This window comes from Fukomys damarensis, unplaced genomic scaffold, assembly GCF_012274545.1.
Source record: "Fukomys damarensis isolate Sample0158 unplaced genomic scaffold, DMR_v1.0_HiC HiC_scaffold_15, whole genome shotgun sequence".
In the NCBI taxonomy this organism is placed as follows: domain Eukaryota; kingdom Metazoa; phylum Chordata; class Mammalia; order Rodentia; family Bathyergidae; genus Fukomys; species Fukomys damarensis.
In genome coordinates this window covers 17,982,581-18,000,472 of record NW_022900927.1, presented here as the reverse complement: position 1 = coordinate 18,000,472, position 17,892 = coordinate 17,982,581, and the positions used below count along the sequence as shown (strand labels likewise).

The 17,892-nt window shown below is 40.5% G+C and overlaps 1 protein-coding gene across 3 annotated transcripts in view; it reads right to left on the bottom strand.

Annotated features, from left to right (window-relative positions):
* The window catches only part of Slc4a8 (solute carrier family 4 member 8), a 58,714-nt gene that overhangs the window by 7,602 nt on the left and 33,220 nt on the right, over positions 1–17,892 (bottom strand). For all 3 annotated transcript variants that reach the window (XM_033763638.1, XM_033763639.1, XM_010628570.2), the window contains exons 15-21: positions 17,209–17,370; positions 14,807–14,920; positions 10,351–10,512; positions 9,196–9,447; positions 7,234–7,302; positions 5,671–5,844; positions 3,442–3,579 (exon numbers count right to left, since the gene is read on the bottom strand). In XM_033763638.1, coding sequence (XP_033619529.1) covers positions 3,442–3,579; positions 5,671–5,844; positions 7,234–7,302; positions 9,196–9,447; positions 10,351–10,512; positions 14,807–14,920; positions 17,209–17,370 — 1,071 coding nt within the window. The remainder of the gene's footprint in view (positions 1–3,441; positions 3,580–5,670; positions 5,845–7,233; positions 7,303–9,195; positions 9,448–10,350; positions 10,513–14,806; positions 14,921–17,208; positions 17,371–17,892) is intronic.

Below are 17,892 nucleotides of genomic sequence, written 5' to 3'. Positions count from 1 at the left end.
AAAAAAAAAAAAAAAAAAAAAAGAGAGAGAGAGAAAATAATACCACTATCTTAAATGAAATAATTACAGCAAAAATTTTTACAAATGTGTTAAAGTAGTATAGTAATAAAATGTAAAAGAACTAAACATTTTACTAAGGGAAGAATACTTAAGTTATAACTATAATACTATAGAATATTGTGTTCATTAAAACAATATATGTATTATGTAAAAACAGAAACATGAAAGACTTAGGAAAGCAAGTTGGGAAAAATCAGAGTACCTGTATGTATCAGTATGTATATATGCCAAAAATATATAATCATGACTTTTGTATGAAATCATGTAAAGGATTTGAAGAGAGCACAAATGAACATAAATAGTGGATGTTGAGGCAGTTAAATCATGGAGTCAAATCTCTAGCTTTAATTTTATTTAGACTTTAAAAGAATTGGATAGGGGCCGGGGATTTAGCTTAGAGGTTCTGCCACCTGCCTCGCAAGAGCAAGGACCCGAGTTTGATCCCTTGTACCAAAATAAAATAAAATAATTGTATAAAGTAACATATGTGTATTAACAAATACATGTTTATTTCAGAAATTTTGGAAAATAAGGAGTACAATGCCTACTAGCCACCTTGAACTTAACATTCAAAGAGATCTCTTGATTCTCCTCTCACATCTGCTATTTGTTGGTCTTCCTCATCTTTATAAATAGCACAGAGAGTTGTTCTTGATTCTTCTCTTTTATCTATGCCCACCAGTCACTAGCAAAACCTGTTGACTTCTTCAAAATAAGTCCCAAATTCTGCGACTTTCACCACCTCTACCTTAGCCCAAGACACCATCACTTCTTTCCTGAACTGGTGCCACAGCCCCTTCACCAGGCTCCAGGCTGTCACTCTCTCCCCTCCAGCTTCACTAGTTGTCTTGGTGTCCTTGAAGCACACCAAGCCCATTCACACTTCATGACCGTAGTATTTCCTTCTCCCTTTACCTAGAATGCTCTTACTCACAGATATCCTCACGAGGTGCCTCTCACTTTATTCAGGGCTCTGCTCAGACGTCTCCCAAGAGGAATCATCTGTAATCATCCTAAATAAAGTAGCTCTCTCACTCTTTACACTCATCTTAAAATATTTCATTACCTAAAATTTTACATGTATGTGTGAAATATGTATAATTATACAGGTATAATTATATTTCCACATAAAATTATAACACATAGTCAATCAAACAAATGGTGTCTCCCAGGAGAATGTAAACTCCCAGAGGCCAGAGACTTTGTCTTGTACACCACTGGGTTTAGAAAGTGAGAACGGAGTAAGCATTAAGGAAATATTTGAGGAAAGAAGGAAGGAAATAATTTTTTTAAAAAGTGTACTCGTCACTCAGAGGTAAACAGTTACCTCTACTGTGGTACACACAGTACCACAATAAATATTTGGTCTATTTTCTTCCAATCTTTTTCTAACCTTTTGTGTGTGTTGTTTTAAGTAAAACGGCAATTTTTACTATATGTTTAATTTTGTATTCTGACACATAAAATGTTCACCTATTATTAAGTGTTCTTTAAAACTGGATTTTTAAAATTGTTGCCCAATATTCAATTGTCACATATTTACTCTAATTTTTCTTCTTTGCAGTTGTTTTATATAAACACAACTAAATTTTTTTGTCTACATTTCTTTACACATCCTTAGAGCAAATTTAAAAATTAAGAGTTGAGGCCAAAGGGCATATACATTATTTTAAGACAGGGTTTCACTATTTGCCGAGGTTGCTCTTGAATACCTGGGCTCAAACGATCCTCATGCCTCTGCTTCCTAAGCTGCAACTTCAGGTACATGCCATTGTACTTGGCTTGGGCACGTAGATTTTTTTTTTTTTTTCATACTGGGATCAAACTTGGGTCCTTGAACTTTTGAGGAAGGCGGTGGAACCACTGAGCTAAATCACTGGCCCATATTTTTAAGAGTCTACTTGAAACTGTCCACTAAAGAGATTAAAATTTATCCAATTTATACTGTCACTTTTCATGTCTGAGAACTTCAATTACAGCGTTACCAACACTAGTTTTTCTAAAAACCTTGTCAATTTGTTAAGTGAAAAATGTGTTCTCCTTACTTAAATTTTCATTTCTTTTAGTTGGTTAAATGAGCTTTTTGTCATAAAGTAATTGGCAATCTGTATTTTTCTTTTGTAAACTATGTCCCCTGCTCATTTTCATTCCATTATTTGTATTAATTTGAAGGAATTATTTAAATAGTAAGGCTATTGCCAGGTGTGGTGACACAGGCCTGTAATCCCAGCACTCAGGAGGCTGAGGCAGGAGGATCGCTGTGAGTTCGAGACCAGCCTGGGCTACATAGTGAGTTTCAGGTCAGTCTCAACTACATTGTGAGACCCTGTCTCAAAAAACAAACAAACAAACAAAAGTAGTAAGGATGTTAGCACATCTCAAATGTCATTTTAAAATTCTGTTTGTAGAGCTTCGGATACCTGAAAGTTTCACATTTGATGTAGCAAATTCTATTATATTCCCTTTAGAGCTTTCTTTCTGGCTGGGGAGGTACTTCAGTGGTAGAGTGCCTGGCTAGCCTGCAGGAAGCCCTGCGTTCAACCCCCAGCTTGGAAGTTTTCTTCCATTGCTTTTGTATTTAAAACTGTTAGAAATTACTTAAGAATACAAGGTTTTTACAATGCAAGATATTAGAAGAGTATATTTTGAAATGTATTTAAAGGATACTATTTGGGAACTCACTATATTTGGGAACACTTCCTAGCACATTCATTTATTGGTCTAGTCTTTTCATTTTACTATACATCCTTTCCTTGCACACATAGACCATTTACTGAGGCTGCTTTCGTAGATGACAGCGGGCCAAGTGCTGAGGGAAATGAAGGACACAAAGTCCTATGCAAGTTATCTTTGCATTGTGCCAAACAGCATCAACTGCAGATAAGTATAAACCACAGAAAATAACAGAGCTTATATTCTTGTCAAGTTAGATGTTTTGGAATAACTTGAGCCATGGATCTGATGAGAACAGATTCTATGTTCATATTCTAGGTGTGAGCCCAGTGAATAGACATTAGAAAAGAAAGCAAAGCTACTAATTAACAAATCCCAAAATGAAAGGCAGACAGAAGCAAGAACTCTCAATATGCTACACAGGGTGCTGCATGCCTGTAATCCCAGCACTCAGGAGGCTGAGTCAGGAGGCTCACCATGAATTCAAGGCCAGCCTGAACTACATAGCGAGACTCTTTCAAAAAGTCAAAACAAAACAAAACACCATTGAAGAACCTTAATCCATTCTCAGCTGAGAACATCTTGGGATAATCTTCCCAGCTCCTAGTATAACTCTTGGGATTCTAGATATGCTGATCTTTCAGGTGGCCCTTCCTATGTTCTGTAATTTGAGGCCCCAAAGTACAGAATTACTACAAGGACTATGACCTCTTCCTCCTTGGCCTTCTTTTTGGCATCGTCCAACTTCTTCTTTTTGCTTTCAGGCATGAGATCATCTAACCAGCTCAGCTCTCGCTTAGAGAAACAGAGATCCATGACTTTCCTGACAAAGACCAAGGCCAAAACCTAAAAAAAGTAAAAATAAAAGAAAGAAAGTGAGTTACAGGAACTAATTTCCTTTCTGGAATTTAAAACCAAGTCTTGTTTTTCACAGACAACTAGGACTTTTCCAGCAATATCAAATTCAGAATAGTCATAACAGTTGCCATTTATTGAGCTCCCACTTTGTGCTAGGTACTGAGGTGTTTTACACAGAGTATGTAATGGTCACCATAACAACTCTGCAAATTAGAGAGCAACTAATTTAATTCCCTCACTGAGAACAGAAGCTCTTCATACCGTCCAACAGCTGCTTTCCCTGGTGGGGGTCAGCAGGAAGGGATGCCCGGGGTAGAGAGCCCCTGTAGGAGCTTGGGCATGATGGGCCAGCCACACCCAGCAAGCATGCCTCACAGTGGGATGACAAAACCTCGGAGGACTCCCTCTGATCCTTTGCCTGTAGTCTCCCCTCAAATCTTTGCTTTATGCCTGCACTGTGAACCTGTGGCGGATTTTGATTCTGCTTTCTGACCTAGCCTGACACTCATTTGATAAGGAAGGAAACTGAGGCCCAGAGAGAGGAATGCTGTGGCTAAAATCTCATGGCAATTTTTCCAGTAGAAGTAGGTCCAGGATATCTCAGCTGCTGCTCCGCTATCTTCCCATGAGGGCCTTTTGAAATTTTTATTATTTTTTTAAGCATACATTTATAGTATATAATGATTACACTCATTGCAGGCAGTTGGTACATGTATATAACATGTCTTTTTAATTATTTTTCTTAATCCCCTTCTTCCTCATCTGTCTTTTTGTCCCTTTCCCATTTAAGAGAGGTCCATCTTTCAGTTTCCTATTGTCTACCTTGTATTTTTCTCTTTAATATATCTATATTTGGGGTTTCTCATATAAGGGAAATCATGCGATATTTAAGTTATGTGATTTATTTCACTTAACATATGGTCTCAAGGTGCATCCATTTTCCTACAAATGTGTCCTTCTTTATGGCAGAGTAGTACTGTAGGCAAAGAGAACCTGTAACAATCTAGAACAACCTGCCTGGGTAGATTAGTGTTCATCTGCTACATCTGGACAAGGAATGAGGCAAATCAGTCTTATCAAATTTAACCATATTTCTAATTCTAACCACTATTTGCCAAATAAATCCAAACTTGATGGACTCCCTCCCAGGAGTTCCCAGGAATTTACTGTTTATTGAACTACACACTTAATCCCAGAATATAAAACATAAATGCAGAGTCTTACATGTGTTATGAAATAAAAAAGTGGGGGAGAATCCTACCTATTCTCTAGAGAATTAGAGAAAAGAAATCTAAAACAAAAGTACCATATGATCCAGCAAATCCACTCCTGGCTATAGTCCCCAGGGAACTGGTAGAAGGATACACGTGTGTGCACTCATGGTCACAACAGCAATATTCACAACAGCAAGAACATGGAAGCAACCCAAGTACCTACCCGTCAATAGATAATGGAAAAACACAATGTGGTCTATACCTACAATGAAATATTATTCAACCTTAAAAAGCACAAGGATAACCCTAAAACAAGGATAAACCTTGAAAATACTATGCTAAGTGAAATAAGCCAGCCACAAAAGGATAAATATTGTACAGTTTCATTTACATAAGGTACCCAGTATAATAAAATACATAAAGACAGGAGGAGGAATGATGGTTTCCCCTGGATTGGCAAGAAGAGGAGAATAGGAATTTATGGTTTTAATGAGTGCAGAGTTTCTATTTTTCAAGGTAAAAAATATTCTAGGAGGGGTGAAGGGAGGGCAGGGACAAGGGGAAAAAATGAAAACCAAGACCTGTCATGTAAAGGTACAAGATCCCAGTAATGAATGTAACTGTACTGTATCCCTAAAATGTACCAATAAACTCAATGAGGAAAAACAAAAGATAAAAAATATTCTGGAGATGGGTGGTGGTAATGGCACTAGGACAACATGAATGTACTTAAATATCACTGAACGGTGCACTTAATACACTCCAATGTTTTTAATTGTTCTTTAAGGGATTTGTTAAAATGGGAGCTTTTATGTTATATGCATTCCATCACAATTTTAAAAATAATTAAAAAAAAACACCTCACCATCATTGGGAAAACAATGGCAGCTGGAGAGGCCTTGATGACCCAAAGCAGGACGAGGCAGGTGAGCTGGATGAGGGTGAAGAGGTGCACTTTGCGCAGAGGCACATGCCGCAGGTAGATAAAATCTGGCTGGTGCTTTGCAGGCATACCAAAAAGCTTCAGACGATCAAAGAACTGAAAGGAAGGAATCAGCATTTATTTTCGGAAGGCCCCTCTGAGTCAGAAGCCTTGTTAAACCCATTCATCTTTCTTATATCACTTGCTGAGAAGTAGTTAACACTATTTTCACTGGACAGAAATGGGAACTGAGTCTCACTGAGAATATAAACATCAGTCAAGGGCTGGGGATTTAGCTCAGTGGTTCCACTGCCTGCCTCGCAAGCTCAAGGACCTGAGTTAGATCCCCAGTACCAAAAAAACAAAAAACAAAACAAAACAAAACATCAGTCAAGATCTGAAGCTATCTTCTCTAATTCTGATTCAAACTTCTTTCTCCCATCCCACACTGTGACTCCTGAGAGAACTCCTTCTCAAGGAAAGTAGCAAACAAAATAAGCCAATTGCATATTTCTGTTTTACTATCAGATCCACTGTTTTTAATTGTTCTTTAAGGGATTTGGAGTTATTTATTCATTTGTCTGTTTATTTTACTTTTTTGAAAAGATAAAGTGAAGCATCATAACACAGAATAGAGAACCTATGATCATCCTTAATTATAAAAAGAAAAAGAGACGCAGAAATTAAATACAGTAACCTGTCCGATGTCATATCAGACCATAGTATATAAAAATGACCACTGGACATTGCATACAAACAAGAATCAGTCACCAACAGAAGAAGTGCTTATTACATCATCTAGACTATCCAAGTTACTGAGGGTAGTTTCTGATTTTCTCTGTTGAAAGGACTCCGAGGAATGAACTGACTGACCGGAAAAGGCAGACTATAACAGGAAATGACATCTGCTTGCTTGTGACAACTCCCATTATTCCCCATTCTTTTCAGCAAGGCACCCCAAAGTTAAACTCCTTTCTCTCACACATTAGCTTGGTGCTGAACCTTGAGCTACTTATGTGTGGAAGACAGTATGATTCTTGACAAACCTTTCAGAGCCAGGTTTACCAGCATTTGGCAAAGAACCTAGTGTCTAATACATGACAAATAATTTTTTTTTGAGACAGGGTCTCACTATGTAATTAAGAATGACCTGGAACTCACTATGTAGCCCAGGCTGGTCTCAAACTCACAGCGATCCTCCTGCATCAGCCTCCCAAGTGCAGGGATTACAGGCGTGTGCCACCACGTCCAGCGCCAAATAATTTTTGAATAAGCAACGAATAACTAGAACAATGACATCAAGCCAGGCCACTTTGGAAGTCTCTGTACTTTCAGGCCAACATAATTGCCCTATGTCTGAAGAAATTTCTAAAATAGCTCAACTAACAAGACTAGGAAATGATTTCTCAAGAATTGGCTGTGATTTTCTCAGAGAACTATCCCTGCATGGTCAGGCTAGGTGAACTCACAATGAGAAGACACCTCCCTGGCTCAACTGTACCATACCTGGATTCCCTGTAGTGAAGAAACTCCCATGTAGAGGAAAACTCCATACAGTACTGGCATCGGGATAAACTGTAGATAGAAGGGCAGTTTTTTTTTTTTTTTTTTTTTTTTTTTTTTTGGTACCAGGGATCCAACTTGGGTCCTTGCGCTTGCAAGGCAGGTTGCGGAACCACTGATTGAAATCCCCAGCCCACAAGACATTAAATTTGATACTACGGCATGCTTAACACAATATGAACTTTTAACTCTCTGAGAATGAACTAAGTCACAAGAATTTCATAAACACTGCATCAGTTTTTGCTGCCTTTACCTAATAATTTAGAAGTAGGAGCTAACAATGATAAAAATCATTTTGTTCTGAAATGAAATGATTACATGTTAAGTTAAATCATAGGTCTCACATCTCCCCACTGTCTGGCTCTTCCTCCTCCCTGGGGACGGGAAGACAGACAGACACAATCCAAAAGCCTCGATTAAGTCATCATCTTTCTAGACACCTTCTAACCAGCCAATCTGTCCTTCCTGAAACACTCCCCTCACTTGGTCTGTCACTATACCTTCCCAGTTTTCCTCCAAACTCTCTGGCAACTCTCTCTGAGGCTCTGCTGCTGTCTCTTCCTCAACCCAACTTCTAAAGTCCTAAATTTCTCTCTCTCTCTCACTGTCTGTCTGTCTGTCTGTCTGTCTCTCTCTCTCTCTCTCTCTCTCTCTCTGTTTTTTGAGACAGGGTCATGCTATCTAATTCAAGCTTGCCTGGAACTATGCATCTCAGGCTAGCCTTGAACTTGCCGCTGCCTCAGCCTCCCAAGTGCTGGGATTATAGGTATGTGCCAGCCCCTTCTCTCTTATATCTACCTTTCTCCCAAGTGAGCTCATCTACTCTCTCAGCTTTCAATATTTTATATATTTATATTATTAGTCCAGAACCTTCCTCCAGTTTCTTCACTCAGATGACTGCAGACTTCACATTCAAAGGCTAACCACTGTCCTGTTCCCCACAAAATCAAAATGTAGTCTACACTCTTAAAAAATGTTATTACTCTTCACTAGATGGGCAAGTCAGAAACGTAATGGGAATCTTTGGTTTTTCCTTACCCCATTCCATATCCACTTCAACTGGCAAGACCTTTAGATCTGCCTCTAAGATATACAGAACCCAGGACTTTTTAATCCGTCCCTGCTACTAACTTTCTCATCCAAGCCATCATCACCTGTCACCTATAACTGCCTCTCTGATCTCTGCTTCCATTCTTCTCCCATTCTAAACAGTTGTTCTCTTAGGCCGGGCATTTAGCTCAGTGGTGCCACACCTGCCTTGCAAGTGCAAAGTCCCGAGTTTGATCCCCAGTACAGAAAAATAAATAAACAAACACTTGTTCTCCAGACAGCTATTGGAGTAATCTTTTAAAAATACTGTATTAACCAAATCATGTCCCTTTCTTATTAAAACCCCAAAAAGGTAAGCTTTACTGGCATCGGCAAGGCCCTTGCTGATCTTGCCCTGCCTCCTCTTCAACCTCATCTCACTGACCTTTGCCTTACTCAGTACTCTTGAGCCACATGGCCCTGATATTTTCTAGCACGCACACCACTCTTTCCTACTTCAGGGTCAGAATTGACCATTTTTCTCCTCTTCCTTCATGCCATCTTCCACCACTCATGATACAGCTGGATCCAACTTATCTCAAATGCCATCTTCTCTGACCCTTACTAGAACCCTTTAATTCTCTATAGCTGCAAAGAATAATATATACCTCCTTTACATCACTTATTACATTCTATAATTATCATGCTTGTTCTCTTAACTAATTTTCTTAACTGGATAGATGTTATCTGTCTTACCCCACTCGAATAAGCTCTTCCAGGACAGAAATCTGGATATGTATCTGTGTGGTGTGCCTCTGTATTCCAAACACTTGGCAGGATTTGTGGCACAAAGGTAACAAGTGAATGAATAATTACCTTTAAGATAGCTGTCATGAAGACTGAGCAGCCCATCAGCACAAAGATCATAAGGCCTGTCACTCTCTGCTCTCGGATGCCCAAAAACTTGGGCTGTTCTCCAGGAGCAGAGCACTCAGATTCTAGCTTGAGACTGTTCACATGTGTGATAGACAGGACAGTTGCAGCCACAAACCAGGGCAGGCCCATGATGGAGCAGACACCCAGCATGATGGCCACCATCAACAGGTCCAAGTGATAGCCACAGCCTTTCTGTGGAGAAAAAGAGTAGCTGTTACCATCAATGGGCTGGCTATAGTGCTGTATATAACAGTGAGCTGAGCAAAGAAGCTAGGGATGTATGGGCAAGGAGGAAAGGGTCCAGGGATGCCAGAGAAGTCTCACAACCCCTCCTGCTTGGAAGAAACAGAGAAGAAAAAGGGAAATCTTAGCCTGTTCTATTTGCCAATACCCATTCTTTATCCAAGTGCCCCCAGTTTACTCTTGAGTCTCACACATTCAAAGGCCCACTATTCTCTGAAAAAGTAACTAGAGACCAACCTACATCTTGATGATTCTAGTAAACACTACAGGAGTTGGAGATAAATGTTCTTGAGTTTCTACAACACACCTCAGATCCTTGCCAGATCAGGATGTTACCGAGTCTAAGTAAGGAAAGAATAGAGATAGAAGGCCTGCAGGGCCTCACTAGTTCATGCGCTAGAACTAACTCTAGAGCCTACAAACCCTGCAGTTCAATGTTTAGTCCAGAAAACCCTTGTAATTGACAGCAAAGGGAGAATGCTTGTCCAAGGAAAATACAGTTGCTCAAGCTCTGACCTGAACCTCAGGAAGACAAGTTCTGTAGTTGTAGAGTCGGAGTCAGAGCATGTAGCTATGTAAGGGCCATCAAGAACTCTGCCCACCATCCTTCCCCCAGAGGGTTAAGAGAAGAGGAATGGAGTCCGAGCTTCTTTCATGTCACACCACCATGCTCCACTCTAGTTTCATCTCCAAACCAGTCTTTTGTTATTAGTGGGTAGAGAATGAAAACCCTTTATGAGCCTCTTCTAAGACTTTTTATCCAGGTTCTACAGTTCCTGGTGTACACAGGCTCATCCTAAAAAAAAAACGTGACAGGCTGCAATAGCATTCTTCTGAGTCACAACTTCTTACCTTGAGCTTATGTTCCTTCCTGTTAATGATGACTGCTGTGATCTGTTGGTCCATGAATATCAATATAGTGCAAAGAAGAGCTGGGATAATCGCAGCTATCACAGTCCACCAGGGGTTGGGGCCAATGGGACTGATAATCCACCCTCGATCATCCCTTGTTGGCTAATGGGGAAAAAATGAGATGCTGTTTTTCTATTTTTTTTCTCTCATTGAGTTTATTGGTACATTTAAGGTATACAGAAAAAGTTCTGTTTTTCTATTTTAACTATAGTCATTAGGCCAAAACAGATCAAAGTGAATCACAATTATGCATTTCTTTTTCTTTTCATTTGAATAAGAATCATTTAAAAGAAAAGACAAAAAGATAAAAAGACATGAAATGCAGCAACCTTTTAGGAAATCTATGACCTTTTGCCAAATCCTCTTTGAAATAGTCCTCAATTATCAACTTGCTGTGGAATATTTATTAATCCTACACTTCCTTCTACTTATTCTCCAAACCCCTATGCACAAAAAAGCAATTTCTCTCAACATTAGCCCAAGTAAAATATAATTATTAACAACTAAGCATGTTTCAAAAAATTTAATGACTTTCAAAGACAAATATAAACAATTTCGACCAGTGATGGCGAACTTTTTAGAGCTTTCACTGAGTCACAGTGCCATAGATTCGCCACCTCTGACTTATCCTCCTCACTGCTCCTTTCCAGACACCATACAATGTGTCTACAGCACAAGTAAAGACAAAGTGAAGTCAGCTGCATGAATCTCTTGGGCTTAGGTTGATTCATTCCACCAGTCCTCTCCAATCAAGAGTGCAACAGGGGCCTAGAGGCTTGAGAAGAGCCCAAGATGGCTAACCTTGGATTTCTGACTGAGGAACCCTTCCAACGTGTCTATAAAACAATTGTTCTTAAAGCTTAGAGTAGCTATGACACAATAAACTTCCCTAGATCCTCAGCTCCTATCCCTAGGGTACTGTGGGGGAAGACAAGGTCATCATTTTTGGCAGGTGGTGTTAGAGGATAGAGGGCCAGGAAGAGAGGTGCAGGGCAGAGCGGGAGCCAAGATGTAGCAACTTGGTGATTTCCTGGGCTCATACGCTCAGGTTCATTTGCTTGCCACTGGCCAAATCAACAGAGGCCATATATTTTGATTAACAATGAAAAAAAGATTTATTCAAAGCTAGCTCCAAGATGAGAGAGGACCATTTGTCTCAATCACTATCTCCCAGTGTACAGGTCCCACTGTCAAGATCTACAGCAAGGAACAGCATCAAAAGCTGGAAAAGCATTGCAAGATAGACAGGTACCCTCCCTTCAAAACCTGGGTGGACCTGGCAGCCGGGCTGAATCTGAAGGAGGAGCAAGTGCAGGTATGGTTCAGGAGGAACCGGAACCCCTGACCTTGGTCGAAGCTCACCATGTGGGTGCAGCATTTACAGGCTCTAAACAGCCTGTAGCCCTTGCTGAGCTCACTCACTCCTTTCTCTCCTTGAGCCTCCACACCTGCCCAGCTCCTGGCCTGCATGACAATCACTGGCTCAAGGGCAATGGAATCTCACTGGCAACAATACCCTGGGCCGGGGGTATCCCTGGGGCTGCACTCCTACTCCAGTCCTACCAGGGCCTCCCCAAGTTCTCCACAGTCCTGGATGCCTTTTGGAGACTCTATCTGTCTCTACCATAACCTCCAGGTTCCAGGAGGGAGCACCTTTGGGGACCAGGATGCATCAGGCCCAGGACTATGCTGAGTCTGCAGGGGGAACATGTACCCCAGGGCAGTGGGGCCTCATGCTGGGTCCTTCCACCTTGGGAATGTACCTTCACCCAGACACTGCTTTAAATGTCCCCAACTCCTCATTTGGGTCCCACAGGAACATTTTTGTGAGTTTGTAGGACTAGTGATGCTCATGTTTGGTGTTTTGAGACATGCCTCCCTATGCAGCCCACGTTGGGCTTTCACTTGTAATCCTACTGCCTTGGCTCCCTCAATGCTGTGACTATAGGTGTGTGCCACCTCATCTGGCTTCTTTATTTTTTATTTTGATATTGGGTCTTGCTACGCCTGCTAAATTGTCTAGGCTTCTCGAACTTGTGATCCTTCTGTCTTACTTCCCAGAGTGCTGGGATTATAGGCCTGCACCACCACAACAGGCTCTTCTTCATTTTGAAACAAGGCATCACTCGCTAAATTGCCCGGACTGGCCTTGACTATGGAATCCTCTTGTTCTGCCTATGTCTCTGGAGCAAGGATTACAGACATGTGCTACCCTGCCCTATTCAATTTTCCTTATTTTTGCCTTCTAGAGTTAATGCTTTTGTCCCCCCAGCCTTGTTTAAGAAATCTTTATGAGGTAGTCATGAGAATATTCTGTAATCTTTAGTTTTGCCTTCATAAGAAGGATGTCATGTAGAATCAATGGTGTATGATGTGAGGTAGGGAATCTCTCCTGCTGTGGATTTCCAATTCAAAATCTCATAATTTACTTTGTCATAAATCAGAGGTTCATTTTTTTAAAAAAGGCTAGGGCTACAATTAGGCCCAGAATTAACTAAATTCAACAAAAAAGATAATTTGTTATATCTGAAGTATTTAGTTCTATATTAGTTGTGACTCTCAAGTTCAAAGGCTCTTTAATATTATTGCAATTATATTGAATTATGAATGGGTTAGATCCTAAAAGCTTACAGAACCTATGTTTCCTTAATAATAATGTTCTAAGTAGCAGTTAAGTTCTCATACAAACATAAAAACTTATTACACCCTAATACATTGTGGCCTGAAGTAATAGCAGAGTTGGCCCTCCACATTGGTGATTTTTGTATTTTTGGTTCACCAGCTGCAGATTGAATATATTCTGGGAAAAACTGCATCTACACTAAATTTGTAGACTTTCCCTTATCATTATTCCTAAACATTATAGCATAAGAACCACTTACAAGGCATTCACATTGTGTTAGGTGTTATAAATAATCTAGTGATGATTCTAAGCAAATAGGAGAATGTGCACAGCTTATATGCCAACATGATCATTTCATTTAATGGACTGGATCCTGAAGGGTCCTGGAACCATCTCTGTGGATATGAAGGGAGGAAGTGGTGATGGCCTTGGCTTTAGGTTGGGACCTAGGAGCTGGTGGCCATGTGGCTTACTAGGGAAGGGAAACATGGAAGGAAGAAAACTTCCTTTGTGCTTCCTGAAAATGAAGCAAGCCACTAGCAACATTTTCTTGGACATTCTCCAATTTCCCTTTCTCCTCTCTTTCCTACCTCTCAGAGGCTTTCTTCCCAGATGGCCCAGAAATTCAGTGATTTCTGACTATCTTAAGCCTACCCACCAGGAAACTTTTCCAAGGACTGCTTAATGCTCCTAAGTCACCTATTTTTATATAAAATCCATTCCTCCTGCAGAGCTGACCTCAGCTAGGTATTAGAGAGAAAGCTGATTGCGCTTCTTCACACAAAGATGAGAATGCCAGATTTTCAGAGGTGTTTTAAGAGGGTGTTTGTTAACTCATAAATTTCTAACTAATAGAATTAAACATTTTTATATAACATGGAAAAAGACATTTTTAATAAGCCTTTTTCATAGAGAAAGACAAAGGGAAGCCAAAGGCCAACGTATGGGGGCCTGCACGAGTCAGACTGCCTTTTTTCCTCTCTGCCTTCTCCCCACAATTCTCTCTCATCCCCCTACTCTATTACTCTTCCAAAATCCCTGAGTATACCCAGGTTTTCTCTCCTCTCTACCCAATGGGGATTTGTGAATCTGAGCTCAGTTTTTCTATCTTCTCTATTTCCTCAGCCCTGCCAAACTGAAATAGATTTGGAGTTCCCATATATTAATCATTTGTTTCACATTTGTATATATGTTTTTTTAAAAAAATCTGTAAATTACATATGATTATACAAGTAAATAACAGAAAAGCATTGAAGAGATATCCTGATTACTCTGGCAGGGGTCTTAGCTAGACTCCAAACAAGGTCCCCCTTAGGTTCATTTCCCTTCAATACAGGAAGATCCTTAAAAGGAGGGGTTGGATCCTTTACTTTTTCCATCCTTCCTAGTGCCCTTAAACAGCTGCTGCTCAGTGAAGGTGCTGTTAACTGGACTTGCTCTGGGGACCCACATTTCCACAGAATCAGTATATATTTATGTAAACAAGCATATTCCATTATTTTAAATTTTAACTATAAATGGTACTCATGATAAGCTTTCCTTTTTCATTCATGAAATAGCCTTCATTTTTCTGTTCCCTGACTTTTCTGACCTGAACTCAGCCAGACCTAAAGGGTTTTACTTTTCTGAATAGCAGGTATAAGAAACAAGTTTTACACTTAGAGAACTGCAAAACTTATCTAACAACTGGCATGTAGCAAGGCCTTGAAATCAACCTGGGATCAGAGTCTATGAAACTACACGAAGGCACCAAGTATCCTGAGACCCATTTACCTTGAACACACTGGGAACTTGAAGCTTTGGTGATGGGACGCCAATCAAAAAATCAATAATCACCATTGTGAAGATAGTGAGGAAAACTGCAAAGTCACTCACCATGGAGCGTACCTGGCAGAAAAAAGAATCAAAACACTGTTTTGTTAAGTTAAATAGAGCGAAAAGAATTCAATATAGTAAAATCTTTAAAAATTGTCAGGAAAATGCTTTCACTTTACAGTTGAACTAATACAAGCAAATGAAAACAACAGGAATATCTTAGTACACCCAAATCCATGCCCATAAAGTGTGGATATGATGAAGGAGAATAAACCCTTGGACAAACTCCAATGTGACCCAACCCAGCCTCTGAAGAGTTCTACTTGGAGCATTTAGGCTCAGGTTCAGGTTCTAGTTCTGGAAAGTTGGAAGTGAGATTTTCTTGGCCAGCCATGGCCCAAAATGCTAGGCAAGAACCTCAGCAGTAGCATCAACTCCACTTTCTCTAACACCCAAAATCTGGGGTCTAGGCCTTCCTCACCACCTCCACTGCTCCTACTCAGTGCAAAGTCTTTACTAGCTCCTGCCGGGGCAACTGTAGTGGCTCCTAAGTTTTGCTCTCCACCGTTTCCTTTAAACATAGCCATAGGAACAATTTAGAATATAACCTAGATCATATCACACTTCTACCAAAATCTTCAAATGACTCCTTGTTTCATAGAATTAAAAACCCATAATGCCCTCTTGGCCTTTGAGGCCCATACGAATGACATCATCCCTTCTCCACGCACAGCTCCTAATGCTTTTCTGCTCACTCTACTCCAGCCATAAATTCCTCCTTGCTGCTCTTTAAATGTGCCAGGCTCATTCTCAGTTCAGGGTCTTCACACCTGCCCATCCCTCTATCTGCAGCGCTTTTCCTCTAGGTGACCTCTTGGATAGCTCACTAACCTCTACCAGGCTAACTCATATACTGCCTTTTCCACAATATCTCCTCTCATGATTCTACTTCAACTGGCCACTCCCTGCCACCCCCAGCACGTCCTAGACTTCTCTCCTGCTTTTTTTTTTTTATAGCATTTATTTCCATTTTGTTGTGGACTCCCACTCAATTTAATACCTGCTCTAAGAAAATATACTATATTATGACTTAGTATAGCTTTAATAAAATAGTTTCTATCAAATGACTGTGCCTACCTTAATAGGAACTTCCAACCAGGCAGAGCAGAATATTTCTTAGCCACGCATGAGTAACATCACCAGCAACTTAACTAGACTTGACTTTGCTCTGACACCTAAGGTATCTAGCACCTTCTCTGAGGTTTTGTTAGTTCTTCCCTGAATGTTGTATAAATTCTGTGCAGATTCACCCCACCTGAAACTTATTTTGACCATCTTGGGGCCCAGTGGCTCTTTTTCCCTCTGAACTCCAGGTTAGCATTCAACTACTTACTACTGTTGCATATGGCACCCAAGTGTTTCATGTGTTTCCCTGTCTATCTGATGGCAGATACTGTCTTTTTAACTTCTTTTGCACATACCATAGCACTCACCCACTCCTGAGCAACCAGTCAATACTCAGTAGCCATTTGCTAACTATTTGTTCAGATTAAAGACTCAGAACTTACTTCATATGTATGTCTCTTAAGTACTAGGCAGCATCATGAAGTATAAGAATGGATTTAATTATGTATGTATGTAAGTAAATATAACTGAGTCCCCCATTCACTCATGTACTCTGTTCTGCAAATGTGCCTGACTGAAAGCTCACTTACAGAAAAAGCATTTCCTGCTGAGTTGAGCTGCTTTTCAAAGCAATGGCCCATTTAGCTACTCTACATTGCACCTTAGTTAAGTCCTGACGAAACTGGTATGAGCCTTGCTCATGATACAAACAATGCCATCTGTATGAAGGAAAGGTTGTTGGAGCTTCCATGATGCAAACCAAATGAGGGGCATGGTGCCTAGTACCATCAGTGTGGCCAATGACTTCATAAGCTATTACAACAGCCATCCCTGGAAGGAGACCTGAACTTTGGGATTCCCTAAAGTACCCAAGACAATTATCCCCACTTGCACACAGGCTAGCTCCAGCTGTCCCGTGCTTAGTGTCCCAAAATTCTGGAAATGAAACTAACAGCATTCTAGAAGTGAGACGTAATAGCTTGCAGAAAACAGTACTACCATTTTAAGCCTACCTGGTACTTTAAAGTCAAAAAGATTTTAAGAATTCTTGTTCCACACCACAGATCTATGAAACAGGGTGACAGACACTAGAGGTGATAAACATACCATAATGTATCAGGACACTTGGAGCTCTCACACTGCTGATCTACTCCACAGTCACCACGGAGGGTGAACCACAAATTCTATTATATCACAGCCCAACCACAAAAGTGGTGCATGAGCATGTTACCTACCCTGGTTGGGAAATAGCGGCTCGTCTTAAATGTCTTTAAAGTGCTTGAGAGGATGAAGGTGGTGAAGAAGAGAATACAGGACCAGAAGAGGACATCAGGAGTGTAGGGTCCATGGTGGCCACAAGCAGATCCTACAAATTCTCCATGCATCTCCTGGCATTCCTGGAAGAACAAACATTCTTGGTGACAAAAAGTGGACACAATGAGAAAAAAAACAGTTGTTGCCTTCTGAGTCCACCATTCTTTGACATCCCACAGGTGCTAGGGAACGCATGGTGCCAGCAGTATCCACTGACCTCCATGCAGGTGGGGGGCTCTGACTTTCCAGTAGGGTACGATTATAGTCCTAACCAAGATGATTTTCAGGGTCCTGCTATGGTCCTAAGATAATTTTAAGAATGAAACTAGAACTGTACTGAGCTTCCAAGGCTCTAGAAGGTCCCAGTAATTTATATTATTTTTATTACAGAGGATCTCCAAACTTGAATTTTCTTCAAAGCCTACAAAGCCTGGATCTGCCTCTTGCCCGCAGGTTTCATCCCCACATATCCTTAGCCCAGGCTCACAGGGTGGTGTGCACGTGGGAGAATACAGGGATGGACTTCTTTTCCCTTTATGTACAGAAAACTTTACAGTATGTGCCACAACATTTGGCTAGTTTTTTTTTTTTTTTTTTTTTTAAGC